The sequence below is a fragment of the Sus scrofa genome, chromosome 11 (genome assembly GCF_000003025.6).
Source record: "Sus scrofa isolate TJ Tabasco breed Duroc chromosome 11, Sscrofa11.1, whole genome shotgun sequence".
In the NCBI taxonomy this organism is placed as follows: Eukaryota; Metazoa; Chordata; class Mammalia; order Artiodactyla; family Suidae; genus Sus; species Sus scrofa.
The window spans coordinates 5,299,977-5,311,136 of record NC_010453.5 but is presented as its reverse complement, the minus strand read 5'-3'; the positions used below and the strand labels follow the sequence as shown (position 1 = coordinate 5,311,136).

Here is an 11,160-nt window from a genome sequence, read left to right as displayed (position 1 = left end):
CCGCCTCCCTGGGAGGCTGGCCTCTTGGCCACAACGCTTCTCCTCCGCCGGCCCCACACGTGTGCTGGCGACTGCGCGCCAGGCCCGGTAATGAAATCTTGAAAGACATAATTTCTTCCCATGCTCGCGTTGAGCCCATTTTATGGAGGAGGAAACGGAGAAGTCAGGATTTTTTTTCCCGGGCCCGCAGAATTAAGGGGTGGGGGGCGGAAGTCAAGCCCAGGGAGGCGGGACCGAAGGTCGGGCCTCTGATGCGCGAAGGCACCTGCCGCGAGTCGTGTGGAGCCGCACGGTAGTGCTCTCCGCACAGCGCAGCGATCGGGGCGGCTGAGCCGCAGGCCGCCCGCTAGCGGGAGTCAGACCGCATCCTCTGCCGCCGAGTCGGGCCGCCTCTTTTCTGTCTTCGGGTTGGAGAACCCTGGGATCCCCGAGCCCCCGCGGAGGGCCTGTGGCTCGCAGAGGGTGGTGGCTTCCGCGTGGACCCCGGAAGACCTCCGAGGCGAGGCTCCGCACCTCCACCAAACTGGTGGCCGAGCTGCATCGGGTCCTCCCTCCACCCCCCGCCCGCCCCCCCCCAGCATCAGCTGCCTTGGCCGAGCCGCTCGCTCAGGGAAGGATGCTGCGGACTCTTAAGGATTTGTTTATGAGCACGGAGGTCTGAAAACTAGAACGTGCTCAGTAAAGATCGGTGGTTATATGAACAAGAGGGCGTTTGTCAAAGGAGCCCCGGGAAGTCTGTGCAGCTGCAGTTCCCCAGCTGCTTCCAAAAATGATGATGGTCATAAAACAACTAATATTTGTGGAGGGATAACGATTTTCTGGATACCGAGTTAAGCGCTTTATGCATATTCTTTGGTTTAAGCCTCACAGCGCTCCGAAGTGTACACCTCCGCGTTAAGGTTGAGGAAAGCGAGCAAAGTGAGCAATTTTATCAGGGTAACGGGTGGATATTTGAGCGACCTGAAGTCCAGGTAGATTTATTTGCTGGACTCCAGAGCCCCAGTGGATGTGGGCACACTCTTCCCTGTGAGTCTCCCTGATGAAAGAGTTCTCTTTATTTATTATTATTATTTGCTTTTGAGGGTCAAACCTGTGGCATATGGAGGTTCCCAGGCTAGGGGTCTAATCAGAGCCACAGCAACGTGGGATCCAAGCCGCGTCTGCAACCTACACCACAGCTCACGGGAACGCTGGATCTTTAACCCACTGAGCGAGGCCAGGGATCCAACCGGAAAACTCATGGTTCCCAGTCGGATTTGTTTTCGCTGTTCCACAACGGGAACTCCAGAGTCCTTTTTTCTGATCCACAGAATGTTCCTTCCTTGGGAGGGGTGTTATGACTGGATCCTCCCCCCCCCAAAAAAAAACAAATGCCCAAAACAACAGACAAACTCTAACCAACAAGACACAAACCCTGTGTCTCTTAGCAAAGAAAAATAACAGCAGTGACACTAGGGAATAAGCCAGTGTCCGGCAGAACCAGTGGGAGCGCCAGGCTGCGTGAAGGTGCACAGCTGGCCTATGGCGCCCATCACAGCCTGAGAGTCGGTGGATGAGCAGGCTGGCCCGGGAGGTCAGAAGCCCACTAAGTCCAGGTCATTGTGCCTGTGGCACCAGACACTCTTGGCCCCCTGGGACCCAGGGGCGGAGACTCATCCAAAGCCACAGAAGAAGCCTTGTCCCGACCTGTGCTTTGGGAGGAACGCGATTAGGCTCTGGCCAGCGCGTCTCTCTGCCCAGCCCGGCGCCCCGCAGGATGGCAGCTCTGGTCAGCACCTGCTCAGCGACAGCCTGGGTACTCCGGACCCTCATGCCTCTGGGCTGTACGGCCTAAAATTTCATCTTCAGAATCGATTCCTAAGTTCAAAATGAAACAAAACAAACCCGAAAATCCACCCTCTGATACACTACCCCAAACCCAAACGTCTTAATTATCAGGCTTTCCCTGGTTAGTACAGGAAAAAAAAAAAAAAAAAAAGCTGCTCTAATTTTTAAGATGAATTGCTGCATGGCAAGAAAGGTTTGATACAAAGTGAAGGGGGTCAGATTTGCTCTCTTTCCATTTTATCTGTGTTTATTAAGCATTTTCCACAAGCATCACCTGAACGCAAGTCCCAGACCCTGAAACAAGCAATCTGGAAACCACAGATCTGTTTGTAAAGAACTGTTAGGTAATTTTAAAACTTTAAGTGAAGGCAACCACTTTCCCCGTAAACTCCCCCATCACATACGTCTTCATTTCTAAGGATGTGGAAATCACACTGGCTCTGTGATGAGTTTCCGAGGATGCCCGGCTTGGCTCCCACACTGAGTTTTCGCTGCCCTGAGACCAGCAACTGAATCCACATTCTGAATAGAAAGCTCCAGATTATGTCCAGTTTAGTGATCGCTCAAGGGGCCATCCTTCTTTCCCTCCAGGCCCACCTCCCCTGGCCGGCAGGGGCGGGCGGGGTCCCAACATGGGGAGTACAGGCACTTTGGCACCGCTCCTGCACTTCGGCCCTGCGGCTGCCCAGCCACCCTTGCAAGACCGTTGCACGTTGAAGTAAATGGCTCTGCTAAAAGGATTAAAAAAGAAGAGGACCGGGCATTATTCTATTCCACCAGCATCAATTTCACTAGGTCACTGAAGCTTCAGAGGTCGCCTCTCAATTCTTATTTCTAAACCTTAAGGCGTAGGCGGCAGTAAGAATGGCTCTGCTCTACGGGCAGATTAAGGCGCTGCGTCCAGCTTGCCCGCTGTGTTGGGGGGGGGGTTCCAATTTGTATGGTTTTCCTGTCTTGAAGATTTGGCCTCTCTAAAGAGGTCCACGGTTCTGGAGCGCTGGGACCTTCAGGACAGCGGCGGACGCCGCCCGTCCAACAATATATCAGCAGAAGCAGCCCCGGTATTACAGAAAACGTCTCTCCTTCCCGAAGGCCGGCCTGCGTGTCCCCACCGCGCCCAGTTGGCACAGGCGCCTCATGCGCGGGTTCTCCCCTCCAGTCTGGGGTGGGCCGCTCAGCTCCTGCCGCATCGAACTGCCTGGACCGGTGGTCACACCCGGGGTCCTAGGTCCGCCCCTCCCTCCTCTGCGAGTGGTCCCAAGCCACTCGGCAGGGAGAAGCCCCATCTCTCACCGAGATTCTTGCGGTCGCAGGGGCGCGACACTGGAAGGCTGCGGCGACGCGCTAAGGCCGGGCGGCAGGCGGCCCTCTCGGGCGGCGGCGGGGACAGCCGGCGGCGCAGCACCCCCGGGGGGCGGCGGGGGCGGCAGCGCCAGCAGCTCCTCTCCCGAGGTCACCGCGCAGTCCTGCTCGGGCTCCGCGTCCCCACCGCCCGCGGCCACGGTCCCGCAGCTGCGCTTCTTGTCCTCCTCCTTTTTCCACTTCATGCGGCGGTTTTGGAACCAGATTTTGATGTGTCTCTCTGTCAAGTTCAGCATGACGGCCAGCTCCACCCGGCGCGGCCTAGAGATGTATTTGTTGAAAAGGAACTCCTTCTCCAGCTCCAGCAGCTGCGCGCGAGTGTAGGCGGTGCGCGTCCGCTTGTTCTCCTCGGGCTCTGCTGCGTAGGCACCGCCTGCGGGCGACACAGCACGTGAATGTGGCCTCCTACCCCTGGCCCCTCCTGGCTGCCCCAACCCATGCAGCCCGACCCTTCAGGCCCAGGTCTCCGGACCCCGCCCCGGCCAGCCGCTCGGGCCAAGCTCCAGCCCCCTGCACCCAAGAGCCCAGCCTGGGGCTGGCGGCCCTTTCCTCCCGTGGCTGCTTTTTCTTGGCGGTCAGAGCTGCAGGAGCTCTCTCCGTGGCTCTGCCAAGGAGGGGTTCTAGAATGCGTTCACTTAGCTGCTATTTGGGTTGATTCAAACGCACATGAGAGATACCTGAACAGGCTGGATTCTGCAAAGGCAAGAAATATCTCTAATGCAAGACTTAAAAGCTGTCTAACCACGCTCCGCATAAAGAAATCCATTTCAGATCACCACCCAGGTCACACGCCGATACAGAGCTGACATAAAATTTAGGACATTAAGCCAAACATTATGACCTGTGATGCTATCTGATTTTTCTATTGTTTACTGTTTTGTTTAAAAAAAGGTTTCAGCCCAGTAAATGGATGTCACGACTAAATGCGTGCAGTCTTCAGCTGGAAAAACCTTGAGCTGATAAAAAAAAAATCCCGCGGTTATGACATATATTGTTATTTTATCACATCTGACAATATATCACCTCTGTCTATATAGTCGTATTGTCGTAATCAGCCCCAACTCAAGAGCTGGTAGATCCTCTGTAATTGTTATTCTAACCTCGGCTGAGCCCCTGCCCTGGATCAGAAGGGAAACCCTTCTGAGTCCCAGAGAAGGTCGCTGTCCGCCCCAGCCTCCGAGGGCCTGGGCCCCATATGCAGGCTCAGGGGCCAGATCCCCCACTGGGGAGCCGAGAGCTCCCAGGACAGGTAGTGGGGTGGGTGGCAGCGGAGCCCCCCTGAGCCCCACTAATTGTTTTCTTTCTGAGCGAGATACCGACGGCACCTGGGCTGTGGGCTCTGGGGCGGCAGGTTCCACCGAAACACCGAAAAGACGCCAAAGTTGGGCTTGGCCTGGGCCGGGGGTACGTGACATTTCTCCCCTGACTGATGGCTGGCGTTGAAAAGCTAGTGTGGGTGTTTGGGGGAGGGTTAATCACGCGATACAACCCCCAGGTGGAAGGAGGCGCCCAGAAGCCAAGGTGGAGGCTTGGGTCGGAGTCAGCGGTGTCTCACTCGCATCTTGGCGTCTTCCTTGGCTTGGGAGAGAAGCCAAGGAGCCGCAAAAGAACGTTGAAAAGGATCTTTTCCCAAGTTCACAAATTCAACCCACAACCTCTCTGGCCTTGGGGCCTTTTTCTCGGGTCTCACGGAAGTCCTGCGGGAGAGGCTGCGCAGGGCCCACGAGCCGAGGGGCCCTGTGTCCTGGATGAGTTGGCAGGGGACGAAGGTTGAGGATGGAGGCTCTTGGGGGTGGAATTGGGAAGATGTCAGGGCCCCGGGCCGCACTTTTCCCGAGGCGCAGTGGCAGGCGTTTGGGGTCGAGCCTTCCAGTGCGGCGGATGCGGTTCATTTTTTAGGTTGAGGGTTTGGGACGTCCCTATTGTTGTTAGTATTCGGATCTCTACTACAAATGAAAGTTGTTCTCCTAGCGGCGTGAGGCCTCCCTAGGAGCAGGCAAGCGGGTTCATAGACCTTGAAGTTTCTGCTCCTTCCCACGTTTCCAGGACGGGCCATCCAGACTGAAGCAGCATCCTACAGGCACCTGGCCTGGGCGTATGGATGCTTCCCACGGGGGTGGGGGTGCTCTGGGTCAGAGGGTGCAGGCAAGGGCCTCTCTGACCCCAGCCTTCCAGGTCTCCCCCTTCCCCCGGCAAGTCTGCCGATTTTCCTTAGTTTCTGGCTCCTTCTGTCCCCCTGCCTGAACTTAGGCTCCGCCAGGGCAGAAGGAACACACCCGGGAGGTAGGGAAGTTCTCCCACCTCAGAAGGGCTCTGATTTCAGAACGTCCATCGACTTTTTTCTCAAGAAGCTGCAAGGAGGGCTGGGAATTCGGGAGACGCGCTCCTAGTGCGGGAAGGGGGCCGCGGAGGGAGGCAGCTCCTGGCAGGAAGCTCCCGACTCAGAGCCCTGCGCCCCGTCCAGAGACGCTATTCTTCCGCCTCCCAAGAATTTCGCATTTCCTAGGACTCCGAGGTCTTTGGCCCCGGCCGCGCGGGCTGGATGAGGGCGCCTCGCTGCACCCTGAGCCCCCCCTGGGCCTGGGGTGCGGCCGGAGGTGGGGGGAGATCGTGGCCCAAGTTGGGACCCTGTCCTGCCCCACACAGCCTTCATGAGAAAGTGGGGAGAGGCGAGCCCCGGGCCCGCCGAAGCCCCGCTTGGCTGCGCCTGGGTCAGGGTCAGGGCCAGGCAGGCCAGCCAGACCTGGCAGACTGGGGGCCGCTCCAGCCTCTTTCCCAAACTCCCGACTGTTAGTTGGAAAGAAAAGTCAACTATTTGCAGTGCAGGTGTGACGAGAAGTGGCTTCGGCACGGAAGCGATAACATTGTGTAGCGGCAGCAGCACAGGCCGCGCAGCAACTCGCCGCAGGCACGGGCCGAGAAGGGACCTGGGGGCCGCTCAGCGTCTGCGCCTCCGGCCCCTGCTCCGGGAAGACCTTTCCTTACGTGCCGGTGCCTGGGGCCGCCCTGAGCCGCCTGTGCAAAGAGGACACCTTCCTGCTCAAACCGACACGCTGGGAAGCAGCGTGGGGAGGGCCCTTCAGACACTTTTGTTTGTTCGAAAGTGAATTAGCATCGCAGACGCCTCTCCCAGCTGCCAGCGTCGAGGGTGAGCGGCCAGTCCTCGGTCTGGCGGTGAGCCCCCTACCCCACCCCACCCCTGGCCCTGGCCTCTAGACATCTTTGCAGGCTTGGGTGCAGTTTTCCTCCCCTGATTTTCTGCACCAACCTGGTGCCCCCGAGTCGGCCTGGCTTTCTTTACTCGAGCTGCTTTGCTCAGGAAAAAAGGGGCCTGGGGCTCTGAAGGCACGCTCTGGCCGGGTAGGGAGCATCCCAGAGCCCTACTCGGCTCCCTCGGTGTGCAATTCTGGGGGCCTTGGGCGGGCGGACCTCCCTGCTGGAGGAGAATTGGAGGGTCCCGAGCCTTGAGCCTCATCAGGCCTAGATTTGCAGGGAGCGCGCAGGCTCCTGGAGTTCAGCGTATCAGGAAAGGAAGGAGCCTAAGCTCCTAGGAGGAGAGCTGAGTGGAAAGACACTCCAAGCTGGGGCCAGAGAAGTGCTTCTGTGCAGAATGGCCTTGCTAGGTTCCGGTATGCTTTAGTCCGACTCTGCCTTATCCACAGGGGCTGGGGAGGGGCCCTGGGAAGCGCTGGAAGGTAGAGGCAGCCAGGCCGAGAGCGGGTGAGGACAAAGGGGACGGGGAGCCAGGCTTACCTGCCCACTGGCCTTTCCACGCGTGAGCCTTGGTAGACTTCATCCACGGGAAAGGCGGCTGGACGCGGCCGGGCTCCTCCAGGGCTCCTGGCTCGGCTCCATCCGGGAAGGGCCCGGCGGGCGGGTGCGGGAGTGCCAGCTGAGCCGGGAGGTGGTGGTGGAGGTGCGCCACCGCCGGGTCGTCGGCGAGCGGGGGCACCTCGTACGGGGAGATGTCCGGGGGGCCGCCCTGCTCCAGCGCGCCCAGGGCGCCGGCGAACGGAGGCGGCGGCGGCGGCGGCGGGGGCTGGCGGCCCATGTACAGGCACGCAGGGGGGCTGGCGCTGAACTCTGGCGCCGGGCCCCGCTGGAAGGCGCAGGGGTCCTTGTAGAGCTGCGTGGCCGCGTAGTACTGCTCCTCGCCATTCATGACTGCCGCCAGGGCTTGGGGACCCCTGCAGGGAGCTGGAGCCGGGGACCTGGAGCTGTGCGGCGCTCCCGCTCCCGGCGCCACCCCTGCTGCTTTGACAGCTCCGCAGCGCTGGCAGAGGGAACCTGCTGCCGGCGGGGACGGGCGGGCGGCTGCCACGCCATAGGCTCCGCTGTGCCCCACGTGGCTCAGCCCGAGGCCATTATTGGCCTGGCTGGCTGCCTTAAGAAGCCAGGCCCAGGTACCCACCTGAAGGTTTCAGTATTCTCTCTCAGCTGAGTTTACTGCTCACCCCTGCATGTGCAGTTGGCAGTACTTGCCAAAGTGGGACATGCGGGGAAAATATTTGGACTTCTATTCATGTATAGAAACATACTTTTGTCATCCTTTAAACGGTCTGTGTTGTTTGTACATTTGATAATGTGCATATTGTCGCAAAACAAGGGCTTGCGAATCTCCTCTAACCAGCGATTTCAATAAACGAGAGAAAATGCTTAGAAAAAAATTGTGCATATCGGTTCAGTAATATAATTGAGAAATAGGCACATGTCAAGATTGTACCCAAACTAAAAAAAACAAAACAAACAAAAAAACAAAAACACTGTTAGGGGACACGATCAAAACTTTCTGCAGACCCCAGCTCTACAGGTCAGAAGCAGTTGGTTCTATTTTATTTATGTTTATACACAACCACGAGTGATCCAGCGTTCGCATTATGTTTTTGTCTGTGGTTTGCTCTGGGGGATTTCCGGAGTGTAAACTCTAACTTCAGAAGCATTCCCAATGGATTTTTGGCTTTTTTTTTTAATTGAAAAGCATTATTAATTTTGATTTGGGGACGCTGGGGCTCGTTCGGCCACCTCAGAGTGCAGTTTGCTACTGGGGCAAGGGGGCAGAGAAGTAGCGTCCTCTTCTGTGGCCGGGAGGCAGGGGCGAGGGCTGGGCACAGGTTTCCAGATCCTTCTTGATGGCTCCCCACGGATCCGGGACCTCGCTGGAGTCTGTCAGCTGCAGGACGTTGACTCCCGTGTCTGGCTCAACCAAGGCAGGCCTGGGGGAGAAGCAATGTTCGGGAAAAGAAGGAAAAGCCCTGCGTTTTTTTAAATTACAACATCCGTGTTGGGCTGCCACTGATGCTGGTAACTTCTGGGCACTCTGGGCATCCTCGCTAAATAGAGACGCTTTTTGGAACCCAGAGGTGCAGATGGGGCCTCTTCCGGGGCGCGGCGGCATCTAATCCCGGGACAGGACCAACGCGGCCGACTGGTCACGCCGAAATGACCACAGTCCGCGAACCGCCACGAGGGTTTTAGACAACCTGAGCGAGTTTGCAGAAGAGCCTGGGCCAGAGGGAGCGTGAACCACAAGGAACCAGCACGAGAAATCGCCCCACTGACCTCCCTAACCTGCAGACTGTATCCAGTCTTTTGCGAGGTAGATTTTAATATATTTTTTTCCCCCGGTGGAAGGACCCGTCGTCTGTGTACGGATTGAGCGGGCTCCTCGGAAATACGCCTCCTTTTCATTAAAAAGCAAAAGCTACTTGGGAATCAGGACGTCTCTGCAGAGTCCTCCTCCGGTAAGATGCTGGTGCCGCCAACATCCGTGTTGGGGTCCGCGCGGGGGGTGGGCGCGCGCGGCTCCGGGGCTCGTGGGGGCGCCGGCTCCCGAAGCAGGGCAGGTCGAGAGCGAGAGCGGCGGACGGACGGTGGGGGGAGACCCGGCGATCTCGTCAGGGAAAAGGGCCACCTGCGGTCCTCGGGGGCCGGGGTGCGAAAGCCTGGGACCCGCACCTAATCTCTCAATGAGTCCATTGTTCGCGGCGTCCGCGGAGGACCCGCGCTATCACCCGCCGCGAGTGACCACATCGATCAGGAGGGCAGGGCCCAAGGGGGTTGCCGGGCCGCGGCGTGTTGACCCTGGGAGATAATGTGCCGAGCCGCGGCGGGTTGACTTGGCGACGCGGTTATGAGCGGGCCGCAGCTCGGCTTGGGACAAAGATCGGCCACCTTCCCCCTCCCCCCTCTTCCGCCCCCTTGGCCGCTCAGCAGCCCCTCTCCCCGGCCTCGGTTGCAGCCCCCTCCTCCCCCTCCGCTGCAGCCGCGCCTCGCCCTCCCCTCCTCCCCCCTCCCCGTGTTTACTTTGCACTTCTCGTCTAATTGCACGTTTCGGTAAATTGGTCTCCATTTCGATGCTTCATTTGCTCCCATTTAATAATTTTGCTCGGCCCTGCAGAAAGAAGAGGCACTCAGCAGAAAGCAAAATCCGGGAACCCCAGGCTGAACAATAACAACAAAATGTGGCTGGGGGGGGGCACAAAATGTGCGGCGGGGGTGGGGGAGGGGGGCGGCTGAGGGTGTCCTGTGCAGACCCTCCCACGCTCACAAGGGGCCTTTTGCCCTGCTGGCTACCTGAAGAAGTGGCCCGGGAACCCGAGGTCACACAGCCATTTGCTGTCATGATTATTAGGTGGGACCAAACGAAGAGGGTTTGGGGATTGGCTGCTTATAATTCAGGCACATATAAAAGACGCACCCGCAGAACCGCCACCGAGCTAGAGGCGCGTTGTGTTTCTGCTGTGGCTGTGGCTCAGGGTGTCGTAAAGTCGCCAAGTCCATTACAGGTGAAATGGTTTCCGCTCTGAATCCCCGCTGACGCCTGCGCCCCCTTCGCCTCCCACAGGCCCGGGAGCGATACGGAGCCATTAGGCCAGCGCCTTCCCGAGCCATTTAACAGCAGCTCTTATGGATAAATAAACAAAAAAGGCTGTAAACCAATTACAGTGTGGACAGTGAAAAAGTCGTTTATTAGCAGGACGTCCTGATGGCCCTCGCTGATATTGGAGGGCCTCGCCTGCCCCCTTCCCCCGCCCCCATTCTTTCTCATCGAGTCTTGCTCGGTGGCTTCACCAGCATGCCAAGCACCAAATTTGGCTTGGCGAAAAGAAATTTTAAGCCAGCCTGTCCCCTTACAAAGGAAAAACAGGACGTGAACAGCATTTAACTCCGAGGGGGTGTTTGAAATGAATGTGTGCGGAATTTAATTTATTAGAGCACATTCACTTTTAGAGTTGATTTGCTGCTAACAATAAAAGCCAACTTAAACTCTGAGTCCAGGCACTAAAGCACTCGCTGCAGTGATGTGCGCGTACTAAGGCTACTCCTTCCATAACGTACTTGAATCTGGTGGCTCTGCCTTCCCTTCCGGGGGCACTTACTCTGGCAGTTTTCCTTCCCCCAGGGCAGTCGGCCTTCCTTCCTACTGGGGACTTTCTCAGAGCCTGGTACCCAGATCGGACTTGTTCAGGCAGAAGGCCCTTAGACGGAGTCAAAGGTTTTCCATTGGTTCCTAGGGCAAAATAATGGAGCAAAACCAAGTGGAGAGTAGAAATTATTTTCCAGATAATCTGCCCCCCTCCATCATATAGATAAAAGCAGCCTAAAAATCTACTTTAATTGGATGGTTGTCTCGCTCTCTGCCTCACTGGCCCTCTCTTTGGTGAGAGAGGAGCGGAAGGGGCAGTATGGATTGAGACACCCCCCCCCCCAACACCAGCTCTATCCTCCTGTTTTTGTTTAATCCTTTGCAGGCCCTTGGTTTACTTTGCAGCTGAAAGGAGAGGTGTGAACAGAAGTGGAGACTCCAAAGGGGTCAAAGCCTGGCCCTTGTCCAGTCGCTGCAGCTCAGGGCACATCTCTTAGGCCTGCTCTCCCCCAGGCTCCCATCTCGGCTCTGTCACCCAGATATGCAGTCTCCAGAAACCCCAGGCTCTGTCATTTCCCTCCTCACCTTTTTTTTTTTTTTTTAAG

The 11,160-nt window shown here is 57.5% G+C and overlaps 1 protein-coding gene across 1 annotated transcript; it reads right to left on the bottom strand.

Moving 5' to 3' along the window:
* On the bottom strand, positions 2,074-7,528 carry PDX1 (pancreatic and duodenal homeobox 1). The gene is given in 2 exon segments (NM_001141984.2): positions 2,074-3,562; positions 6,943-7,528. Coding segments are annotated over 2 exon segments (855 nt in total). The 5' UTR covers positions 7,352-7,528; the 3' UTR covers positions 2,074-3,116.